General features: G+C 39.4%; 1 protein-coding gene across 2 annotated transcripts in view; it reads right to left on the reverse strand.

The window, feature by feature from the left end:
* Positions 1 to 22,258, reverse strand: part of GUCA1C (guanylate cyclase activator 1C) — a 33,829-nt gene extending 11,571 nt beyond the window's left edge. The window contains exon 1 of one of the 2 annotated variants that reach the window (XM_072936412.1): positions 21,844 to 22,258. In XM_072936412.1, coding sequence (XP_072792513.1) covers positions 21,844 to 22,047 — 204 coding nt within the window. In that variant the 5' untranslated portion in view covers positions 22,048 to 22,258. Of the gene's footprint in view, positions 1 to 10,953; positions 11,227 to 21,843 lie in introns of those variants that run through there. The other variant, XM_041718849.2, reaches the window with a different exon arrangement.
* Between the last annotated feature and the right edge of the window lie 4,064 nt (positions 22,259 to 26,322).

A 26,322-nucleotide genomic window follows, 5' to 3' on the forward strand; every position in this document is an offset into this window, starting at 1 on the left:
CTGTATTTGCATTAAGCAAGTGATGATTTTAACAGTAATGTAGGCTTTTAGTTGGTGATGACAAATTATTATGGCAGAAGTCTGTATTATCACCACAGTGCTGGCTTCGGACCCTCTGTACCTTTGGCTCCAGAAGCCCTGGGTCTCCTCAGGCACCTTCTGCCAAAGGCTCCAGGACAAGCCATTGTTCCCAGCAGCAGAGTAGAGCACATTCTTCACCTCTGGTCCTGTCCTGACACAGCCAAAGCATACCACATGAGTGATCTCCTGTTTGATCCAGGCAAAGGCTTGTTGCTGCTCAGAGCCCCAGTGGAAATCGTTCTTTTTGCAGGTGACCAGGTAGAGAGGGCTCACAATCTGGCTGTGCTCAGGAATGTGCATTCTCCAAAAACGTATGGCACCTAGGAAAGCTTGTGTTTCCTTCTTGCTGGTCGGTGGAGACATTGGGGGTGGTCTTATTGATGACCTTGGTGGGAATCTGATGCCATCCATTTTACCACTTTACTCCCAGGAACTGGATCTCTCACTTGTGAAAAATAAAATCTCTTGCAGTTCCTTTAACTTTGCTCTTCTTGATGGTGAAGCCAGCTTCCAGGAGGATTTGAATGATTTACTCTCCCTTCTCAAACATTTCTGTGTTCCCCCACACAATGATGTCATTGATGTACTGCAGATGTTCCAGAGCCTCACCCTTTTCCATTGCAGCCTGGATCAGTCCATGGCAGATGGTGGGGCTGTGTTTCCACCCCTGGGGCAGTCGGTTCCAGGTGTACTGCACAACCCTCTAGGTGAAAGGAAACTGAGGGCTGCATTCTGCTGCCAGAGGAATGGAGAAAAATGCTTCAGCAATGTCAGCAGCGGCGTACCACTTTGCTGCCTTGGACTCCAGCTCATGATGGAGCTCCAGCATGTCTGGCACAGCAGCGCTCAGCAGTGGAATCACTTCATTTAACCACGATAGTCCACAGTCAATGTCCATTCTCTGTCAGGCTTGCACACAACTAAATGGGACTGTTGAAGGGTGAGTGGGTTTTGCTGACTACTCCTTGGTTCTCTAGTTCACGGATCATTTTGTGGATGGGGATCATGGCATCCTGATTCGTTTGATACTGCGCACAGTTGAAGTGGCAATTGGTCCTTGTTGCTCTTCCACTCTCAGGAGTCCTACTGCAGACGGGTTCTCTGATAGTCCAGGAAAGGTGTTCAATGCTTTAATGTCCTCTGCCTCTACAGCAGCTATGCCAAAAGCCCTCCTGAGTCCCTTTGGGTGTCTGTAATAGCCATTCCAGAGGAAGTCTATGCCCAGAACACACGGGGCCTCTGGGCCAGTCACAATAGGATGTTTCTGCCACTCCTTCCCAGTCAGGCTCACCTCGGCTCCCAACAGGGCCAATTGCTGCGATCCCCCTGTCACCCCGGCAATGGAAACAGGTTCTGCCCCCACATGTCCCAATGGTATCAGAGTACACTGTGCACCAGTATCAGCTAAGGTGTCATTTTTGTGGCTCTGATGTGCCAGGCCATAGGATCCACACTGTCCAAAAGATCCGGTTTTTCCGTGCCTCTCCCTGGCTAGAGTCAGGGCCCCTCTAGCCTTGGTTATAATTTTCTTCCTGGGCATAAGTGGCAGGGGATCTGACAGGTCATCCTCCCTTCTGTTATACCTGAGGCTGCCTTCACTTTAGTGGCACTCCCTCAGTTAGTGTTTTCCCCTTTGAAGTCACACACTCATGCTGCCAGGACAGAATCAGATTTCCCATCCCACCTTCCCATGTCTTCCCCGTAGTCACACAGGAAGAACCACATCTCAGCTCAAGTGGAGTACCCCTCGCCCTAGGTGGGGCACATCAGGCTCTGATATTGGGGACTGTGACTTGCACTGGTGCCATTCTGTTCTTCCTCACCTCCCTAATCTCCTCTTTAAGGTCCTAAATCAAAGCAGAGCCATGAGTCTGCATCAGGCCACTGATCATACTCTAATTCCTGAGCCTGGTGGCAGTGGAACAGAGTGTCTCTCAGATGTCCATGGCATTAATCATTGTAGTGAAGGTGGTGTATTGAGATGGCCCTAGCTCTTCCAGAGCCCACAACATGGGCACCTGACCTTGTCAGGATCATTACCGTGCTGTTCATCTCTTCCACGAATTCCTCCACCTTGGCCATTTCTCTTGTCTCTCTGTTACAGCAGACCTTTCATTAGGGGTAGAAGTGAGCCAAGACACAGACTCCTATTTAAGAATGTGAAAAGGGTCCCAGTTTATTCTTCTTTACAGCTTAGCCATCCTGACTCTGACTACAATAAATTCCTACAGTTGGGCTTCTCTGTCAGGCTCTGCCTGCTGGCTATATCCTGCTGGAATATGACTGCAAGTATTTCCTTGCTGCCTCTGCCCACAGGCTATGACTGCAGGCTCCAACTCTATCAGACCCAGACTGACCTCACAGCAGATCTTTTGCAGCAGCAACTTTCTTCCTTTTTTTTAATCCTTTTTTTTTTTTTTTTAATCTCCTTTGCTTGTTTCTGGATCATTGCTTCTTCCTCAGGGCTCCTATACCTCCTCAAGGTCTTCCTCCTCTAGGCATGCCCTGACCCAGGGACCCACCCCTTTTATCACACTTTATTAGTCACAGCTGCCACCCATGGAGGGCAAGGCTGTTCTTTTGGTAATTAGTACAACTGTGATGTATCAGGGGCAGGATCACCTGTAATCCCTTCTTCTATACCTGTGAGGTACCAGTTTGTGTCTCTTGCCAATACATGGGACAAAATTCCATGAGAGAAAGAAACAAAAGGAAAAATCCTAACCCCCAACAAAGGTACAGTGGAGACATACATCTTTTCTAGTGGCAAAGATGTTCTATTGGGCATGTGAATCTCTATTGCTCTGTGAATCTCAAGGGATGTATGAAAGCTCCTAAAAGTCACATGCATAGACTATCATTGCCTAAACTACTTGTATTATTATAGCAGACTGTTACTATAATAACTTTATTCTTAATTAGTGTATAAATAAATAGAACAAAAGACAGTTATGCCTTAAAAGAAATCTTAAAATTTCTTTGAATAATAGAAGCACCTTCCTGAACTGTTTCCCATTAAAATTAATTTCTCATTTATCGTCACAATAATTTAACAAGTAATACTTAAAAATAATTATGATTAATTGTCCAAAGTTAATTTCCATTGCCTATTCACATAATGTGATAAAATTACAGTGTTATCTAATAATGGCATACTCCAAATGTTTCTTAAGCAAAGTAGCAGCTGCAGAATACATGTTAATTTGTTTAACATTTTGCACTTAAATGAACATTTCAAAGAAACCCTAACCTAATCCAACCAACTATGCATCAAGGCTGTATGATGCAAGGAAAATTCAATTGAGTATTAATGTATAACACTTTTCTATTTGAATATTTTAAAATTTAGATTTTAAAGAGAAACATTTATTGTAAAATCAAATTGCCATTTTCGAAATGCAAAAAAATCCCCAAAAAACCAAGAACAGAACAAAAAAGGCCACTGAATTCTGCAGTGCTGTAGCAGAGATCTGAGACAGGCATTTCTTTAATGTCCCATGTGAAAAATTGGCCTCCCATGCTTGATGGTGCTGTGTCACTACTGGGGAATTACCTCTGGTCTAAAATTTTTAGCTCATAAAATGCTCTTTTTGTTTTTTGGAACCAATATATAAAATTGAATGTAAAAATATTGGGAGGCAGCTTAGAAGGAGAATAAAGCCATTCTTTAGTATAGTCTGTAAATAAATAGAGTAGTATTTGCAAACAGATGAAATATTCAGAGAACATGGAATTTTTTACCAGGGCACTGCACCTTTCAAAGGCACTTAAGCATACTGAGAAAAAATAGGTAACTGTACTGCCTTGAAGACAGCAAAGCATAATTTAACCTCCTCATTTACAGTAATCAGGCTAGTTACTTTACATTTCAGATAATTTTATGCAACATTACTCCAAATTAAGGAGAAGTAAATGATTTGGCTTTCTTGTTTTTGTTGCTTTTGTTGGACTGCGTTTGAAACTAATGGGAACAGGATTTTTACATGTCACCTTCAAAATGTCCAAATATATCAGGAAGTAAGAGCTGTAGATTTTTGTTACTTCTGACAGAAGAATTCTTTCTGTCTAAGATATATCTAGAGCCTTATTTTTTCTAGCCCTTGGTTTAGAAGCTGATTAATTTTTTGACATACAGGCTTTTATTGCTGACTACACTGTGATAGCAATGACTGTTATAAAACAAAAATAAGCTTTCTAGGCTTTTATTGTTGTGGAGACATGAGAGTGACAGTCTTCAAAATCAGAAAAAGCAAGAGTTGGACTTCTCTGGGAAAACTGGAAGTGCTGGAAAAGGAATAACCTAAAACATCCTGCCCCAGTGCAGCATCAGTTCATATAGTTATTGGCCCCACAGTGTAATGCAGATGTTGCTGCTGCAGCCTTGTTGATTTGGCTGAGCTGGTTGGTTAAAGCAGGCTGAGAAAAGTGTCCAAGGAGCCATTTCAGGCTGAAGGCATCCCTGAATTTTATCTGTGCTGCTGAACTTATGTTTGCTCAATTATTCAGAGACTCGTGACACAAAAGAAGAATGTAGTTCAGGACAATTTGGGAAAATATTTCTCTGGTTGTCATCCTTACTTTCTATTAACTATTGCACCCAATTTTATTGTGTCAGTTTTGGTAATCTTTTAAGAGCTCTTCATACCTTCTGTGGTCATGTGGAAAGCAGCTAACACATCGTGCTAGGTAAAAACTGCTCAGTTTGGCCCTGCAGTCTTTAACAAAATAATATCTTCACTAGAATATCTAGACTGGATGCTTCATAGAGATGAAAATAACATTCCTCTCTCTCTCACACACAGTTCTTAAGGTGGAAAAAGTGGAAGGAAAAAACAGCTGAAAGTCAAATGAAGAATAAATTACAATAAGCAGCAAGAGACCTCTGAAAATTATGACACCTTTCTGTGGACATTGGTATGCTTTTCATGGAATATGAGGTGCAACCACTGCTTTAATAGAGAATTTCATCGCCAAATGGCTCTCATTTCCTTCCACTAGAATACTGAAGATGTACTTGGCTAACCACATTCATGTCCCTATAACCAAAAGAAGATAAAATTTATTTATATCTAGAACACAAAATCAGATGCTGAAAAGTCTACATGATAATTTGAATTATAAAGACACAGCAGGACAGTTGGGAAGAAACGAGGATGAGGAAAAAAAAGGAAACGTGGTCTAGCTCCCAACACTTCTTAGCTTTGTTCAAAGTATAAGGAGTGAAGGGAAACAGTTATTCTTCAGTAAAAAAACAGGAGAAAAGGAAAAAAAAAGATTTAACCTGAGATTTAGTTTACATTGCTATGTAGTCATCCCTACACACAACAAAGTTCTATTGAAGTAACATATTTTTGCATTTCTTATTATCTGTTCTACATCAAACATCCTTTTAAAAGTTTCTTCTTTATGTTTTAAATGGATTAATTTTAAAATCTTTTTTTTATCATTCTAATCTGTATAATGATGTCAGATGAACTCTATCAGAAAACTACTTTACATTTTAAACGAAAAACACAAAGTAGAAAAATGATTAAGGATTGACATCAGCTAGTGGCTCCTTATCTAAATATTTCTAAAACTGTTGTGGAGTGTCCATTTTTGTGCATCTACCAACTTTATCTCTGGATCAGAAGTAGCAGAAAATAGTGCTCTTGATGTGGTCTGTCCAATGCTTTATAAATTTTAACAGAAAATCCTTGAACTTGGGTAATTTTCCCTCAGTGCCATATACCTATTAATCTTCTTTACTCTCCACAGTAATCATACCTTTTAAAATCCAATTTTCTTACAAAGCAACATACACTTATTCCTGTAGCTAGTTTCAGTTAATGCCAAAAGAAGCAGTAAGAGAACTACAACAGCAGCATCCCATTTTCAGTCCTTTGCTTCACTTATTAAATGGCTATGCAAATTTTGTCCTTCAGAGGTCATAAGAACTCAATCAATCAATCAATCAATCAATCAATCAATCAATCACTGTGCTCAATTTTTATTTTTAGTGGTGGCAAAACCTATCTGCAAGCTAATGGGAAATGAATGGCAGTGATCTGGGTTTCTGATTTAAAGAAAGAAGATATTTCAGAGTAAGTGTTGAACAGTAGCAGTGCTGACTGTAGAATTTGTCCTTATTTCTGCCTAAGAGCAAATAACACTTCCAATGTATTATGTATACACCAGACATTATTTTTCTAGATATGTTTTCTCCTTCAACATCAGTGAAACCTCATTTTGATGGATATAATAGCACTGAAATATGATACATATTCTCACTGAAAATCAAATATACATCAGTATTCTTGGCAACTGCTGAGATATATAAGGTGAACATAACTGTTTCCTCTCTAAAATTCATCATTAGGACTGCCAGTTATGAGTGGGCTGAGACACCAGGGAAGGAAAAAAAGCAGGAAGAATTAAATGTGTTTGTATATGCTTGCAGAGTTATCCTTTTTGTATTACAAATAGCTTAAGGGCGAAGAAGACAGAGATAATTTTTCCCTAAGAAGGGACTCTTCAAATCTAAGAAAGGAAATCCTTTAAAAAAATAAATTTGGTTGCACTTGAATTTTAATAAACACATTATTTTTGAAAGTTTTCACTGGAAAGCTGTGGCAAAAGATAAACTTATCACTTATTATCCTGTCAGTGTCATTATATAAATAATGCTTACAAGTATTAATGTATGAGTCATCAACAAAACATTTGTTGAAATGCTGCCTTCTGCACTCCATGTGATAATCTCAAGGCAAGTGAGTTTTACAATTACAATTCTGAATGTTCAGCACCTTTATTTTTCAATGCTGTTAAGAATGATTAAGAACAGCTTTCAAAGTTCACTAGCATATTTATTTGTTTGCTTGTTTGTATGTTTAATTATTAGCAAAGCATCCCACAAAGGGTGAGGAAGGGCTGAAAAAACCTTCACATGATAGTCCCCGTTTTTAAGAAACTTAAAAAAAAAATTAAAAGACATCTGTGTCCCTGGTGTATAGGGTCATTTAGTTGTGAAACCACTGGTGGTCTGTACAAGAAGCACACTAGAAAGTGTTAGTGCTTATTTAGTATGTTCCTGAGAAAAAGGTTTTCAGACACAGCCTTTGTCGCTAAACTCACACAGAAATAGACCCTGCCTGTGAAATGAGGATGAAAAATCAAACCCCACAGTTCCAATAAAGATTTGTAGGGAATGGGTGTGTTTATTCACATGTGGGGACTCGTTCCCCTTCAATGGCCATGTGCACCTCTGAGAACGCCCATCCTTTTTTATTACCCTTACTAATTTCCATACGCATAGAATTTCACAATAGCTTAATGCATATTCATTCTGCTGATTTCACATTACACTTACAGCTAGTTACACTTGTACTCAGTTTTTGTCAGAAAGTACAGAAAGAACTCCTGGGTCACTCTGCCCTGTCTGTTTTAAGGTTCAAGGTGTTTTTCTTATCTTTTAGTGTGGAAATTTGCATTCTTTCTCCTTAGCTGGGGTAGTTTTGCTAGGTCTGCAGTCACCAGACTAAACAGCATATTTAGCAAGCTTAAAGTGGCACATTTTACCTAAATCCAAATGGATTTCTAGCCTGTTAAATTTTCACTCACAGGTGTGCCTGTATCTCACAGATAAATGTACCTTTATCTCACAGTTGTACCTGTATCTCACAGATGTACCTATACCTCACAGGTGTGCCCATACACACATTACCATGTGAAATAACTGAGCCCAAGAAGCCAAACAGCCACAGCACCATTGCCTCTTTGGCATGAAGTGATTTGCCTGCTGTGAGACCAGAGGAGACCACAATGGCATTAAATTACTCTGTGAAAATGTCCCTTTCCCTGTCATTTGTCCACTGGGCATTAATTTCCATGAGTGGGGAGCTGAACTACTTTTTTATCTCCAACCTAGAGAAAGGCAGGGAATGATAAGGTTTGGCTTGCAGCTGTATTCTTGTTGGTATTTGTATGGATGACTTGAATGTAATGAGTTTTGAATGGGCTTTCAATCTATCACAAATTGTCAAAAAAAACCTCTTACCATGCTGCTATTATTCCTTTCAGTCACTTTCAAGCATTGGAGGGAACAGCAGCTACCAGGGGGATGCTTGATACAGACCTAAGGCCCTGAGGGACACCTAGCCCTGGTCAAACTGATTCTATTACCAGTCCCTTGTTTTTATTAACAATATATTTTGCTGTGAATTTTTTGTTACAGCTATTTAGCACTGTATAACTAAATCTCTTTTTGTTTCAGCCTTCAGTGTTTATATCCTATTACTCTTCTTAAGCCAAACTTAAATCTATCCTACAAGCAATCTTTAAAGCTGCTGCAGGGGGTGTGGCCCCCCCTGCCTGGCACCAGCCAGTGTTAAAATTTACCTATTCTAACTTTTGAATTGTGATTTTTAACAGGATTGTTGCTAGATAAATTCAAAGGTGTTGGTATAGAGGAGGTGTCTTTTTACAGATTAATAACATAGCAAAACTACATAATTCGCTGAGAGTAATTATATAAGTCATAAATTCAAGATTCTTTAGCTCACATTCAAGAGAAACCTTGAACTTGATCTTCAGTAGTTATTTTAGATTTAACTATAAATAATACATAAACTCCACTGTCAGCTTTATTAAGTGCTTGTTTTTCACTCCATAGCTCTAACAAGGTAATTTTATTGTAAAGATTTCAGTACAGTGTTGTTTACTTGCATGTTGTTTATTTTGATGCTTAACTGTTATATGACAAATTTTCAGTAACCTTTTTGTAATAATGGGGTTTAAATAAATTAATTTTTGTTACGATTGATTTTTATTTCATCTCAGTGATGTTAACTTTAAGTTCTTTTAGATATATTTATTAAGGTTAAATTTTAGTGAAGTTGACAAATGCTCACAGGCTATTGATCAGCATAGATTTCTGAGCTTTGCTGCACTTTAGCTTGATTGCCAGCTGCTCTACTGTTTAATACCTATTTCTCTACTCTGTTTTCTAGGGGTTTATGTCCTCACTTTTATTTTTGCTTGGAAACTGATCTACAGGTTGGGATGTCCTTGCTGTAATCACAGCTCAACTACACATTACGTGGAAAGCTGAATATTTTAGAAAAACTAGCTGTGAGACCCCTGAAAAGAAAGGATATCTGTAGGGACTGGTAGAGTGCTACACTGAGACACCATATGGACACACATGACCTTCTCTGGTGAAGGGACTTCATTCCAACCTACCCAGTTTGTGTAGTTAAACAGGACACCCCTCACTGCTCTGGTATATGTGACCCCAAGAATTACAAAATACAGACAGGGGAGAAGACAACAGGGGGAAATTCTTTCTGCTGTGCTGACTATACACATATACTCTGGTATATGTGACCCCAAGAATTACAAAATACAGGCAAGGGAGAAGACAACAGAGGGAAATTCTTTCTGCTGTGCTGACTATAGAGCCCTACTCCACAGTCCCCCAGGGATGTGCTCCTGAAAGTTGTGCTGAAATAGGATGGGTGATGAACTAGTTCTCCCCTGAGACTGAATTCCTGGCCATTACCCCATTCTTTAGCCTGAGGAAGACAAAAGGATGAAGACAAAAGTTCAGAAAGATGCAGCAAGAAAGTTTGCAGTAAAAGAGAGTTCAGCCACACAGATGGGGCAGCTGAGATCTTTCAGGACAGCTGAAAGCCTTGCTGAAAAGGCAGTGTGTCCTCCAGCTGACAGTCCTGCTGCAGCTCTTCGTGCCTCTCTCTTTCTGACGCCAAGCATACCTCCCACCTACATTTAAAATGCCTGTTAAGTCCCTCCAAGCATCTGTCCTCTATTTCTCATAAAAGCAGCTGTTTTAGTGCCTGGCAGCTTAACCACTTTGTGTGCAAGTGATGACAGCCTGCAGAGGAGTGACACAACTCTGTAACACCAAATAGAGTAGCAGCAATTAGCAGATGATTCCTATTTTGTTTTAAGTGTCTTTGGCCACTGCCACAGCTCTTTCTCTAACCTGCTTTGATCCCACTCTCCTCCACTTTTACATTAATCCAGAATCTCAAGGTCTCAACGAATATGAAAGTTTCATAGTACTGGAGAGCATGTGCCCCAGGCCACTCAGCATCACAATAAGTGGAGGTACAAGGTGGCCAGCTCCAGGACCTTACAAACTTGTGGCAGTGCTCAAGACAGGCCTAGAAAAGGGTGCTACACAGAAGTACCAGATGACTGTGTCCTCAGCCTTGTCTGTACTACTAAGAAAAATATATCTTGTCTGTCTGGGAGCCAGCTACATTACAGACAGCTGATTGCAATCATAAGTAGTTATTGCAGTATAAAAGAGGGAAAATTAGAAGTATAGGCTGGAGAAACTTCTTGCCCTCTTCATTCAGTAGTATTTGGTCTTGTGACTGGTACACTGAGTGTGAACTCCTTATCTGAGTTCTTTCCCCCTTTGCAACACATTCAATATAATACTCTGAGAAAATCCACTTAAATGCATTTATATAAACTCTTCATCTTCAGTTATGTGCAACTATATTTCCCCTTTGTCTAACATTGTTGTAAGAACTTATTCACTTTGAGCACACCAACATTTTCATATATACAAGCACAGGATAAGCAATGAATACAAAAATAACCAGTGAACTGGAAATTACCTTTTTTTTTAAGAATTGTTTCCTGACATTTTTTTAAGTGTCCCCAGAAAGTACTAACAGAAGTCCTAATCCAAACCCTCAAAGCACAGTCTCACTTTTTCACTTCTAGTGCACCTTAATGGCAAACCTGTCCACAAGAGCAGTTTTGGGAGGATAGAACAAAAAAACAGCCTGCAGACTACAACTCAAAACAAAAATAGCATGAGATTAAAAAAAAAACAAAACAAAAGAGAATAAGGTTTACCTGGTTCAGATCAAAGATATCAAACACTCGTTTAATGTATATGTCTCCTTGTGGATCCAGTCCTTGAAGATCCAAAAGTTTCTTGAATTCATGCAGACTAAGCAGCCCAGATGGACATTCTCTCATAAATTTGCTGTAATAATGGTGCATCTGTGCAGGGGCATCTGGTAAGGATTCTTGGGAGCCCATGTTGTTACACGGTAAGTGTCCCTTTTTGTTTATTCACATTTCTATCTCCCAGGTTCTAAGTCTTGCTCATGACCACAGCTCAGGTTAATATGGCTTTTAAGTGGCTACGTTAAACATCTTACAGCATAAGTTTCTATTTTTATGTAGTGCCTATCTCTACTCATGAGATTACCTTTAATGCCCAAGTCTAAAATAGATGGGATTTCAAATTGTGGCTAAAGTAGAAGCAAAGAGCACCATGGTAATATTATGGTTCATCATGCTTCCATTGATTACAAACATTCCTGTTATTAAAAAAAATAAAGAGAATATTATAAAAGTGATTGATTTTGAACTATGTACAAACCATTAGCAAAACAGAAGAGTCTAATTCTGGAATAGTAGTAAGGAATATCTATAATTTTTGCTGCAAATAAGGATGGAAAAGTTGAGAGTGCAAACAGCAATGCCTGTAATTACATCCTCTTTGCTGTAAGGGGATTAAGCCTTTCTAAAAATTGAGCCCTTTGGATTCCTCCTTGATGTACTTTTTGTCATAAATATGCCGTGCAGGAGCTTGTATTTGTGTGCAAATTGCATCTTATTTCTTCGCTCTCAGTGAGGGTTTCCAGATATAACACACGGTTTTGGTCACCAGCCTTGTCACAGAATTTGAGTGGAAGAGGAATCTTTTACAGTAACTTCCTTAACAGGAATCAACTTAGTCTGATAAGTAAATTAAAACCAGGTTTGCTCTTGGTCAGTGCTGTGGTCCTGCTTTTTATTTTACAGCTTTCAGGAGCTGAATTCCTTCTTCCTCTGTAAGCTCAGGGAAGGGGTTAGGTATCAGTAATACTTCTGCACTGATTAGCTTTTATACAAGGAGATGAGGAGCTCAGGAGCATTACTATAGGACAAAGAAAAGAAGAGCTATAAATACCAGTGTAAACATAGAGGATGCTAGTAACACAGAAACAAGACACTGCCACTTTTCATTTATAATCAGGGGAGTTTAAGAGCACAGTCCTGTGAGGTGGTGAGTGCCCATGAAAAATGACAACTATCCCCCAGTCTGAATTCAGCCAGAGAATAATTACTATTGTAGGATCAGGTTAGTTTTTGAGAAGGACTCCTGTACTCCTAATAGTCTGTGCTTTTGCCCTGCTCTTAAAGGAATGGTCAGTGATTGTGTCAAACAGCAAAGACAGGTATTGTGGTTTAACCCCAAGTGGTGACTGAGCTGTCTCAGCTGTGCTCTCACTCTCACCCCACCCTGCCTCTGGTAGGATGGAGAACAGGAAAAAAACCTGGTAGAACTAGTGAGTTTAGATAGGAATAGTTTAATAATTGAAATAAAATAAATATAGTAACTAAGAAAAATAGTGCAGGAGAAGAATACAACCCAAGAAAAAACTGGTTTTTTCTCGCAATTTCTGACCACCCTCTGAGATGTCAAAAAACTACCTTTTTTGATGCCCAGTCTGTCCTGAGCAACAATTGGCCCCTCCCAGCTCCCCTTTGTTTATATATTGAGCATGGCATTCTATGGTATGGAATATCCCTCTGGCCAGTTTGGGTCAGCTGTCCTGGCTGTGATCTCTCCCAGCTTCTTGTGCACCTCCTCAGTAGCAGAGCATGAGACACTGAAAAGTCCTTGGCTTAGAATAAATACTACACAGCAACAACCAAAGTATCAGTGTGTTATCAATATTATTCCTACTAAATCAAAAACACAGTATTGTATTGCATAGTAGGAAGAAAATCAAAGCATCAGTATGTAATCACTATTACTCCTACAAAATCAAAAACACAGTATTGTATTGCATAGTAGGAAGAAAATGAACTCTATCCTAGCTGCAAACAAGACAACAGAGAATCAGGAATAAGACTTAAGCAGGCTGAAAATTTGACATGATATGGTTAGGTTAAGAGCTGTCCATCAATAAGTCACCCAGTGCTAATCATCCTTCCTCTTTTCTCTCTTTCTCTTGGGCAATAACAGCTCCCTTCCATCTCTTCACATGACCTTGTACAGACACTGGTCACTGGATTTCGTTCTAGGCACAGGGAACCTGGGAGCTGCTCACATATACTGATCCTTCTCCCCTCCCTCCTGTTTTCTCCCCCTGAAAAAAAAAACATGCATTACTTCTGCTTGTTGCTTCCAAATAGCAAGTCTTGGGGAGGTGTGCCCACCACGTGAAAGACTGGTGCATTGCATTGAAGAAGGGCCTTGGAAGCCCAACTTTTTGTCAGATTTTGTACATTCTGGCAAAAGGCTTACAAGAGAATGCTAAGTTAAAGTTGGAATGCTTTTAAAGTAATACCTGTTTTCAGAATCCCTTTAGCTTAATAAGAATAACTAAAACACCTGTAAAGACAGCAAACAGGCCTGGGTAAAAATAATGTGATTTCTAGTTCAGTCTCACAGCATCCCCCACCCCTAGCAGGGGACTAGAACAGTATAACTTGGTTGATAGAACGCCTGACATAAAAAGAAACGTGAGTTTTATGAGGCACAAAAAGACTAAAATTTATAACCCTCTGCACAGTGTGAAGGCATTTAATGAGCTGCAGGCAAAGCACGTATTGAGACAGTAGAACTTCTACGGAAATCACTTGTTCCAGAAGCCAAAGGCATTGGAGCATTTCTATTTCTAAATAAAAATAGAAAATTGATAACAATGTGGAGGCAAACTGAATAAATTAATATAGCAAAGACATTTCAAAGAATGCTGAAACAATGAGTGTAGAGACTAGTTTATGTATAGAAAACCCAGTGAAACAATTCCTAATGAGCTATCTGTTCCAAACAAAGCTGATCCTAAAAGGTGAAGATAAAATTACAGTCTCTATTGAGATGCCAAGAAGCTTTCTGGAACTGTACAATATTCTGGGAATCAAAAAAACCATAAAAACAAGCAACAGTGGGACTATGCACTTACACCAAAAATGATAGTCCCATAATAAAGATTGCTGGTTCAAGGACAATCAATGCAACAGCATGGGCACACAGAAAAATGCACATTGCAGGTAAAGCAAAACTGTCTCTGTAGGGAACCATGAGGAAAAAAAGATCAGATTGCTTAGTTCTGCCCTGAAAATGGTATAAAAACTCTTAGTTTTAGAAGGGATCATGTAATTTAGATTTCTTTACAAGTGAAAAAAGTTTTTTGTCAGAGGTTGAAAATAGAGGTTGAGCCTTTTAAAAAAAAGAGACCCACATCACAACAAAACAAAACTTCCTAGCAGGGTGATCTGGAGCTAATTTGAAATATAAAAAAGCAGAACACTAAAATAATAAAGATGACTTTCTCCTGGGTATTGTGAAAACTGTGGTACCTTGGCAGTAAGCAGCCTCTACTACATCCCTGTGTTGTGGAGCAAGGAGAACACATCTTTCCCCTGTGATGGATGCAACTGATGCAACTTTGAAGTGTAATACAACAAAGAGAACTGCTATCCTGTGAAGTGGCAAATGCCAAGTTTTACATGCATTTGAATAAAAAACTTATCTACAGATTTTTGTCTAAATTCATGTCATCTTTGCCAATTAACTTCTTGCATCTGCTCCAGCTCAATCCGGCTTCACTTTCAGTTTTCTTCATTGACAATTTCTGTGTGTCATTTTCTCTGAAAAAATCTGCATCTCTCACGTGTGTGACTCAGTTCGTGCTTCTATACTTTGCTCCATTTCTCTCTTTCTCCACAACACAGGGATGTGTGGAGTGCTGGGTGCCTGTGGAGATCTGCCACTGCTCATTTTGGTGGCACAGTGGTTCTGTGTGGGCAGGACCAGAGGAAGCACTGCTAGGCAATCATATTTATCTATCCTTCCCAACAAAGCACCACTGCAGGCAAGTCCCTGACTTCAGAGCCTGGTTTCCTTCCCCCTATCCTGTCATCTCTCCCTGCCATCTCCATCTTCCAGCTCTCCATAGGCATTGGCCACTCAGCATCTATAGCCAACTTCAGAGTCCCTTTATGCCTCTTAAGCTAGATGGAACCTACCTCCCAGCTCAAGCAGATCTGGTTGGGCATTTTTTTTTTTCTTTTTTTGATTTTTAAGACTCAAACTATTAGGTCCCAACCATTACCATCTTCTCCCTATAAACCACTCTACAGTTTTCTAACTATTTGAATGAGTGTTTAGTTTCTAAACATTCTATTTCTTCTATGCATTATACAAGGAGGAAGACCAAGCTGACCTTTCTTTATTTTATTGTCATCAGAATGTAGCTTGCTTTTAAAGGCTGTACTTCTCTCCTTTATAAACCAGAAATATTTTGCCCCAATGAGACAAATTTCTAGTAGGACACAACCCCCTAATCTGAGGTAAGAGGACTCACAAATTCTTGCTAACTCAAGAGTGGGAATGGGGAAAAGAGAGGTCATTGCTGCTTTCTGTGGTGTTTAAACCCTGGCACCATTGTGGAACACACAATTGCTGAATTATTCTCTCATTAAAAACACTGGTCAAGCGCTGGCCCAACTTTGCTAGTTCACCATCACATTCCTTGTGTGCATCCTACCATAGTTGTACAAACAATTAACTCCTTGAGTTTATGTATAGCTTTAAAACTGAAAAAGAAGGCAGTGATCATTAAAGCAATACATCTATAAGAGGCTATTATGTCTGATTTCTTTTTGTAGTACTGCTTCATTATTCCTGACATGGAGATTATGAGTGTTGCTCAGTGAAACACATCTTGGTGATGAGAAAGTAAATTGTGCTTATCTTAGTTGTGCAGAGCCCAGACCAAGAGGGTTTTTTTGGTCATTAAACCAGTTACAGGTGTAATTTTGTGGTTGCTGTTAGCCACACATACTACAGTGTGCCTGTATCTATAAATAACCATGCATAATGAAATAACAAGTCTTACAGAACCATTTGTGGTGCTGTTCTTTTAGTTTCAATGATTATGGGAAGTGCTCTGAGATACCAATTTTACATTTTCCATTTTTTGGTTCATGACTTACCATGAAGACCCACAGCTGAAGCTGTTATTTTCACCAGGGTTTCTAGTTGCCAAAGAGGTGCATCCTCCTTTGTCAGCAGAGCAAATCAGGAATACTTTCTTTTAGTAGCTAGTGTGAATTCACTGATTTTCCTAAACTCAGGGTGGGCAAGAGCTTGGGCTGCACCTGGTCCAGTGGGATTCAGAGAACTAACTGCAAGTGGGACTAACAATCCCTACTACTGCTAACCTGCCACTTTTCAGTGGTCTTATTAGAAATGCAGTGAAAGAGTCCTGTCATCTAGGGAAAATCTGAGAGGCCAATGACATGTCCTGGCTCCAACTGGGGCAACTAAGAAGAAAAAAATATCACTGAACTTTTCCATGCTGATGAACTAGATGAGAGATCTCCAGAAATCTTCATGTTAATGGTAACAGATTCAAATTCACTCTCACCCCCACCAATGTTTTGATGCCACAGGCTGTTTTCGTGATGGATTTCAGTTTAGACAAATCGGATTTTTCCAGTTAATAATGCTACATATATAGATCCTTAAACAACTCTAAATCCTGGCTTCCTGTTTTTATCTGTCTACACGGCACAGCTATTTGGAAACAAATAGAAATTTTTAATTCTTTTTTTTTTTTTTTTTTATTTCTTACTAGCAATAGAATCCCCAGAGTAAAGCACTTTGGAAAAAGGAAAGCCAAACCAATAGAGTCATCAGCAAACATTTAATTAAAAGATGATTGGAGAGGTTTTCCTTCCTAGTGCCTGAAGTCCTTGCCCAGGTGAGCAGATGCTGAGCCACTGGCATCTCCTAGTGGCACGCTGGTGTTTCTGTCCAGTAATCCCTGTTCCAGCCTGTCAGCTCTCTTGCTGATGGAGAATGAATCTCTGGTTAAGATTTTAACTCTCTTTTCAACATTTTTTCTCCATAACTGGCATTTCAGTTTCATAAGGGTTTCGAGTAATGTACAAAGAATGTGCCTCCATTTTGTAAATTTTGCTTTTTTTACACTTCACTTGTTTTTTCCCTCTCCTCAAAAGCTGTTATCTACTTATTCCTGTCTATTCCTGGTTTGTTGTTTTTTTTTTTTTTTTTGACTGCTTCTGTTTCTTTTTCCCTACTACATTTATTTCATTTCTCTTCTTGAAGTAAAAAAAAAAAAAATCTTGTTTCTGATCTATGCAAAAATTGAAGTCTGCCTTCCTTCCACTACCTAGCTTTAAAAGTTGTTTTTTAAAAGAGGTGAACAGAGAAGTAAAACAGCTGTATAACTCTTTTAAAAGCTTTCCAAATAAGAATAAAAATGGCAATGATAAAATAAAGAAAAACAGAAACGATTTATTGTAACTGTCTGAAAATGCAGCTCTGAACAGAATTTACTTTAGAAATGATAGAGAAAGTAATTTTGAAAAAGGATCATGAAGACAAAAATATTCACACAACCTACCAGTAGTGAACGGGGAAAACCTGAGGGTTTTAAGGCTCTCATGCATCCCCACCTACAAGGGAAGGAACTAATTTAGGAGATTTTTGAAGAACTTGTCAGTAGGTGGGTCCTTCTCTTTGGAGTGACCTTGACATGTTCTCAGGTGCTTCTGCAGGGGTTCTCTTGAAGACAAAACATGACATTTATGCTCATGTTGTGTAAGAGCTTGTGTCAGCTTTGCAGCCTTGGACTTGAAATAGATCATACAGCATCATTAGTATTGGGGAAAAAAATGTTCAGATCTCACAGAAATGTCTCACAGAAAATATCAGGTTATTTAAATACAAACGTGGATGAAATTCACATGACAGCACCTGAAGACAGGGTATAAATCAGAGCTAGTAAGGGGACTTCTTACTGAAAACAGACTCTTCATGACTCTCCAATTAAAAGTACATGCTTTGATTTAACATCCCATCTAAATTAAGCATGGCATAAGTACTTTTCGTAATATAATCCTAAGGTTAAAAAGATCTAGCAAAATATCTTTATATAATAAAGACATTTATATGTCTGTATATAATTCTGAAACAGTAAGAGCATGGGGAGACACTAAAAACTAATAATATTGCTTAATTTCCATAATCCACTTAACACACATGTTCTGTTCACAGGCTCAGTGATGGGTTTTCAGATAATAAAGTGACAGAAATTTGAATATTTAAAGCTTAGCACTTTTGTTATCATAGAAACTGGAAGCTGACAGAGTCATCTTCAGCAATTTTAGGTTCAGGGAGACTCTTGCATTCACATAAGTTTATTGTTTGCTTGGAATCTCACTTCCTAAAATCTAAATGCATGCATGCTGCAAGAAATTTAATCTCAAATTCTTTTCCTCACCCACTAATAGATCTGACAGTGATTTTTACCACCATGGCATCAGGGAAAATTTGATCCTCGATGAGAGAAAATTAACATGCAGAATTCAGAGCGGAGTGTGTTTGGAGGGGACAGGGTGAAGCGAACAAAAGAAAACTAATGGTGCAATTTTCAATGTCAAAATCAAATGGCATTATAGCTTTTTATATCTGTGTGTATTATGCCATTTCAGAACCTTGATTTTTTTTATAAACTGATTTAAAAAAAAATCTTCTGTTAAGCAAGAGTTGGTTTCCACCAACTCAGGTAAGTTGTTTTTCTCTTGGTTCATCTAACTTGGAGAGAGCTGAGTCATCTTGAAGTAAGATCCTTTGTCTCTGCTAAGCATGGAAAGGAGTCTTGAACTGGATTTCTGCATTAAGACCAGAATCCAGAAGACAAATGCTTTTCCATTGCACTCTGCCTGAGCCATGCTCTCGTTTGAAGTGTTGATGCAGTTGGAATGACCAAAAATACAATGAATACATAGAACTCACAAGTGCATTTCTCTTGGCAAGCTGGTTTGGGTGCAGCTCATTCTGCTTGTTACATAAATCAGTCCCCTAAGCCAGCCTGAAGCCCCACATGGAATGACTTCACAGAAAACATAAATTACAACAGAAAAATATACACATCATGTCTAACTAAACAGATGCAGTGTAAATGCCAAAGAGGAAACTTATGAAATCCTGGCACGTTGTTTGAGAGGTCCTGGTTCTTGTTTGCCACAGGGTTTTCAGTGAGGTTTTGACAAGACTTTATTCAAGGCAAAAGAAGAATAAAACTGAGCTACAGCTTATCTAGATGCTGTGTGTTGTATCTAAATAATGTAGCTAAACTGTTGCCATTTAATCAAAAATAGATTTTTTTATTAGTGTTTAAAGCAAAAATGTAAAACATTCTGATAAAACATTCTGGTTTACTTGATTCATTTTCCTAAGTGTTTAAGCATTTCCAACTACTAAATGATACAAATAGATTGGGCAGGGATTAAAAATTGCCAGCCATTTTTCTGGGAATGGAAGCCCCATTCTTCATCTTATTTCCATCTCCAAATGGATATAGACTATACAATCTAATGTAACTGACAATTCTAAATGTGCCATTCCTGTTCTGCCTTCTAAATAACTTTTCCTGGTCTTATTGCTGCAGCTGAGCAACAGCTCAATTAAGAAAGCACACAATAAAATCTATGCCTCAGATTAGAAGTAGCTAGTGGAGGATTGTTACAGCATCTTGCAGAACAGGAAATGAATATCAGATATTTAGTGGGAGCACATTATTAAATAATGAGGTTTTAAGCCTAGGAGAAGCAGTTTTACAGTGGGTTTTATGAAGCCCTAAAGGCCAAATCATTGTTAAATTTCATTAAAATGGGGGGAAGACTTCTAAACTGATAAAAAACCAAAGCATCTTTTTCTGTCTAACATGGAACATTAATTAGAAAAGCCCTTCTGAGAATAGCAAAACAAAAGCCTAGACCCATACAAACTATGTCTTTTGTCCCCAAAAACCCCAAATGCTGGTACCCCAGCTCCATTCTGTATTTTCTCTAGGCCAAAGAAAACAAGTGCCTGATCATTTTGTCAGCCAAAACATGCCTTAAACAATGAATAAAATCTTAATTCTACATGAATGGGGCATTCATTTTGGGTGTGTCCCTGCTACCCAGCTGCCAAATTTTATGAAAACATTAGGAACTGATTAACTGAAATGCTTACTCTTTGAAATTTGGTGGAAATATACCAATTGATTAAAAAGTTCTGGGGATACCAGAGAAGGGGATGAGATTGGTAGCAAGAGTCTAACTGATATGTGCATAACCTGAGAAGTTTAAGGCATACATCTTAATATTCCTCAGATGAGCAAACTGCTTGCTCCATGGGTGATAAGCTAGTTGTAGTGGGAGAAAGGCAATTAGGAACTTCAAAAATACCAACAATACCAAAAGGATGTTCCCCCATAAAATAAAAAGCCAAAATCCCCAACATCCAAAGCTCCCCACACTTTCCAAGAGCACTGAAGTGTCAAGGGCTTTGTGCAGTGCACATTAATGCTTAAACAACTTAAACTGGAAATGCTTAAACAACTTATACTGGAAAAGCTCTTAGGTGAGCTCAGACACTGTCCATGTGCATTGTCCAGGAAGGTTAGCATTCACAAAGAACTTCTGGGGTACTTAATGCATCAAATTTTTAGTTCAAAAGAGGACAGCAAATTAGCCATTTCTGCCAGTCAGGCCGACTGGAAGTTTGCTCCTCACCTGTAATTAGCACATTTATTGAGTTAGGTGATACTACTTAATCAAATTTCAGTATGTTTAACCATCTGGTAATTGGCAGTGGGAAGAAAAGAGCATGCAAGGAGCTTTGTTTTATAGGAAAAGTCCTTGAGGATTATGTAAGAAAGAATTACAAAATTCCAAAAAAGCAAGCTGAATTGGGAGTGGAGACGTGAATGGAAACAGAAGAAAACAGTGTAATACAGGTACTGTTTCATGTAAAAGCACACAAGGTACCTTATACTCTCAGCATTTTCTGAAACAAGTGTAATTAATTACATAATTCCATATCTCTGAACTCGCTGAGATAAATAATGTGGGTAGTGAACATTAATGCTTTATTGTTTTTTTTAAATATTATTTTATACCAAGATGGGCCCATCTGTTCTATTAGCTGAAAGCTGAGTTTGTATTATTGACAATTCAGCCTAAGCCTAATTTCTGTGACTCTTTTAGGAATTACAGATGACTCTTCACTCCTTTTGTCACACTTGGTAGGAAAATAACTCTGGGTGAGTCTCGTGGCTAGGAGGAATCCATACGAAGGCTGTGTTGGAACAACATAAAACAGCAATGCACCTAACAGCTGCTGGATGGATAGTTAGCAGGACCTAACATGTTAAGCAGTAAAATTGGAATGATGGATCAAAACCAAACAGAGGTGCCTTTGGAACAGGGGGATTCACTGGTACTGAATTAGGGCACAGAAGGTGTTCTGAACAAACCCCGAGACAGAAGGAATCTTATTGTGTCTATGTTGCATAATCTGAAATCATTAATACCTATGGATCAAGCTGAACACTCACTGCCTTAGAAAGATTTTTCAAGCAGCTATATAAAAAAAATTTCAATTATTAATGCACACTGAAAAAAACAATAAAAATCTGGTTTCTAAAGATGAGAAACCATCAGAATGTATTAGAATGACTGTATGAAACTTTCAAATTGGCAAAATGTACTGGGAACAGAGCATTCAACATTGTTTGCCAGCCATTCTTGGTTATCTGCTTGGAGTTTTCTATTGAGTCGCTTTCATTACCTCTGAGCAGGGAGCTTACAGCTCTCTGAGACATGCCTCTGAGTGCCTCAAATGATACAGCCATAAGAAAGTCAAGAATGAATTCTTACCTTATTCATGTCAAATGTGTGAAATACTTGTTCAACATAGTTGTTAGCTTCAGGAGTAAGTCCATGTAGATCCAGGACGTGTTTAAATTCATGCAGGCAAAGCTGTCCCGATGGGCACTCCTTCATAAACTTTGTGTACCAGTGGTGAATTTCCATAGCATTAATGTCATCTGCTGATCCAGCAGCACCCATTGCATCAAACATACCAGGAAATCTTTTTCAGTATTTATTCATCCAAATGTTTGATTCTTGCTTCCCGACAATGATCATTCAAACACCAACTCTGCCTTTGAGAGCTACTTTAAACCTCTTACAGATCACTACCAAGATAGACTAAGTAAATATAGCACCCTAGAAAGATTACTGGCACCCAGTTTTAGTACCCTGTGGTTTTAGCAGCTAATTAGAGTCTTTGTGCACAGTCAGTCTGCAGAGCCTCAGATGAACTGATTATACCAGTTCTCATCTTCTGCTTGCATCTGTGGTGCTGAAGGTGTTTAAACTGGATGAATATTAAAAAAAGCAACATGCAGGAACTTTGAGGGTAGTTTCAAAACCTTCATTTTTACAATTTATAAAGTTTTAACAAAAAAACTTGGAACCATTTTAATGCTTGTGTACATTTTGTGCAGCTGCCTTGCAGCTTGTATACATTTTGTGCAGCTGAATTTTCATTTTTATTATTTCTGTATATATGGTGCTCTAAATCTTACCTTACAGGTCGAAACTGCAACACAATTTGACTTGGATAACCTGAAAAAACCTGAAAGTTGGCTGTACACTAAGCACAAAAAACTTGTTGTCTTTAGACAGTTCTACAAGCAACTGAGTCTCCTGTAAGCCAATGTTGTCTGGAAAATTGCTTTGCCACTGCCACTGCTCTTTCAATCCCTTCCTTTCCCTTCCCTTAGGCCAGCAGAAGTGTTTGTGGTTGCACTTGAGTACAGGTGTTAGAACAGATCCATGCCAAATCTTGCAGTAAGATTGCAAAATAAATATAGTTAGCTTTAGAAAACATTGCTTACATTTTTGCATTGCCTGGTGTCACAATAGTGGGTTTTACAAGAGAACAAATAAAGTGAGCGTGGAAAAGGGTGGCCAGCAGTCTGGGGGGTGCAGGGCTGCTGCTTTAAAATTGTTTGTGGAAACTTGTAGTGTCATAATGTCTGTGCTGTATTGCAGTAGGTAGCAGTGTGCAGGTTCACAGCACTGAAGCCCTACAGCAGATCCTATGGCATGCAGTGGTTAGAGACTGCCCTGGTAGAATGTGAGGATACAGCTGTCACACCTAAGACTGCTGATGGTGTCTCACCATTGCACTGCAGCGATGTCTCACCAGAGGAGGGTGAGCACCACTCAAGCAGCTTTACTCTGGAGAGCAGGGCACAGTCACAGAATCACACAGAATCACAGAATAATGAGGTTGGAAGAGACCTCTAAGATCATCAAGTCCAACCTGTGCCCTAACACCACAACTAGACTATGGCACCAAGTGCCAAGTCCAGTCTTTTTTTAAACATATCCAGAGATGGTGATTCCACCACCTCCCTAGGAAGACAATTCCAGTATTTTATTATTCTTTCAGTGAAAAATTTTTTCCTAATATCCAACCTAAACCTTCCCTGACGTAGCTGAGGCTGTGTCCTCTTGTTCTGTCAGTGCTGCCCGGTGGAAGAGACCGACCCCACCTGTCTGCAGCCTCCCTTCAGGAGCTGTAGAGAGCAATGAGGGCACCTCTGAGCCTCCTCTTCTCCAGGCTGAACAACCCCAACTCCCTCAAGCGTTCCTCACAGGGCTCGTGTTCCCAGCCCCTCTCCAGCCTCGTTGCCTCCTCTGGACACGCTCAAGCATCTCAATGTCCCTCCTGAACTGAGGGGGCAGAACGGGACACAGCCCCATTGCCCTCGAGTGCTATGCAGCTGTAGGAGATCAATTTTCCTCTGGGTCAATGTTGGAACTCAGAATGTCCCTCAGACATTTTTGGATGTTCCAGGCCCAGGTCAGAAGCATTTGAGACCCTGGCAGGCAGCTGGAAACAGCTGTGATTTTGGGTTTGAGCCATGGAACGATTTACCAACTTTGAAGGTGGAACAAGCAGTCACAAAAGTTTAGATATTATAGTAGAAGTAGTTACAAAGTAGAAGGAAGAATTTTTTAGTATTGTACAAGGGGGTTTTTACTTTGTACATGGGGGTCAGAGGTTTTAAGATGGAGGGATTTGGGCCTGCCCTGTCCTCCCTCTTTCTTCTTCCTTCCCTCCATGTTCTTGGTGATGTTGGCACTCACAGATTGGTTTAGAGTAGAAAGGCACCATTTAATATAGGTAATGGGCACTGGGGAAAAACTGTAACCATGTAACACGTAATGTACCATATAAAAGATAGAAAAGCACCATTTAATATAGGTAATAGGCATTGGGGAAAAACTGTACCCATGTAACACGTAATGTACCATATAAAAGATAGAAAAGCACCATTTAATATAGGTAATAGGCATTGGGGAAAAACTGTAAACATGTAACATGTAATGTACCATATAAAAGACAGCAGCAGCCCTGGGCAGAGGGGGAGAGAAGAAGCAGTCGGGAGTCAGAGAGGATGTCAGGGTGTGTGTGTGCCTCTGCCTGAGCTGTGAGCAAACCACAGCAGCCCCAGAAGAAAATCTTTTAGATAACTTGCAATAAACAGCCATGAGACCGAACAACAGAGACTGCTGAGCCTTTCTTTGGAAGCTCGGGGTGGAGGAGAGACTTTTCCACCCCACAGAACCCCCATACCAGGCCTGGGTTCCAACAGGCCAAGGCTCCTGCTTGCTCAGTTGCAAAAGCAGCGTCGACAGTCAGGAGAGTTCCTTTAAGCTGGCAAAAGAACGAAGATACTGTTGGACATGTCATGATCCTGCTTTTCGTGTGCCAGGAGTGATGAGCATTGTGGTGGTGCATCCATGGGGTGTGCACTGCTGGCAGAACCAGCTGGGCAAGCTGCCCTTGGTACATAAGGTTTAGGACCATGGCATGCAGGGTCATGTGGTTCTCCAGTATTTTAGGCAAATAAAGATCAGAGTTGCAAGATATTTTTCAGAAATGGGTACAAGCCTTCAGTGTAAAGGGGCAACAAGCTGGGCTGTTGCTGGAACAGATTTCTGCACATATTTTCACCTATGTTGCATAAACCAGAGTCTGCAGCTAGTCAGGGCAATGCTGCTGAGGAGGGAGAGAAGTGGGGAAAAAGTGTACATAACTGCCTGGAGGACTTCAACAGAGACATATAATGTAGTTATCATTAAAATGTGATTTTTTCCTAATCTCTACTCGCTCCTTGCATCACTTCTAACAGTCTCCCCAGAGCAAAAATAGCTGCCCACTAACATCCTGTCTGTTATAAGATCAAGACCTTTAATACTGAGAAGCAGCAGGGATTTTCTTTATGAATTACTGAATAAAACCAGAATCTGAAACATGTGAAGTGGCATTTGGAAATATGTCACTTCAAAATACCCCTAGCAGGCAAAGAATGCCATATTTTAAATAACAAAGAACAACAGCCAAAAGAAAGGTAGCTTAAAATGGCAATCTTCAGTTTTTTATTGTTTTTCATCACATTTAAATTTTCAATAGTTAGGAATTGGAAAAGCCAACACAGACTTTCCCAAGTGTATATCTACCGAATTTCTTGTTCAATGAAACGAGGAAGTTTTAAAAACCTCAAATGTTACTCAGAATTCGTTCCCCCTCACCCCCCTGCCCTCCCAAAATAACAGCAGTGTTCAAAGGAAAAAAAAAAATCAAAGCTTTGAACCACAGGTTTCAGAAGCCATAGACAGGGTTTTTTTAGTAAATAAAGTGGCCTGCAATTGGTTCTGTACGTTTTCATGTTGAAACTTTCTTCTGAAAAAAGCAACAGCATAAATGGGAATATTAAGAAATAAGCCATCTCAGTCCTTGAAAATGTGCATGGAAGACTCTCTGAACTCTGTCTTCTGGAAGACAAGGTTAAAATGTCATAAGAACCTACACTTTATTTAAATAACTCTTCACGATAATCATCAAGCAATTCTAAATTATCTATTTGATGAATCTTAAAAAAACCCATCAAATTTTAAGGTGGAGCATTTGAAAAAATAAGCATATGAATAAGGATGACATGCTTATCATATCAGCAAAGTTCATTATTTAAAAAGAATTAAAAGAAAACATGAGAAGACTTCAAGAAGCAGTGCAATAAACCAGACTAAAATGGCAACATGGAAACTAGAATTAGGTGCCAGTAGGAGAAGAAGCTGCTTTTCAAGGAGTTCTTGGCCATGTTCCTGCTAGCTTTACTGAGGGATTATAGTGATGAAGTGCACACAGATTAGAAGGGCTATGCTGGCAACACTGTTCTTTTTAGCCATTTAATATCCTCACTTTCACTCTGAGGAAAAGTTACTTCACTATTTAAAGCACAATTGTCTCAGACCTATTGCATGTCCACATCCACG

The sequence above is a fragment of the Taeniopygia guttata genome, chromosome 1, assembly GCF_048771995.1.
Source record: "Taeniopygia guttata chromosome 1, bTaeGut7.mat, whole genome shotgun sequence".
In the NCBI taxonomy this organism is placed as follows: domain Eukaryota; kingdom Metazoa; phylum Chordata; class Aves; order Passeriformes; family Estrildidae; genus Taeniopygia; species Taeniopygia guttata.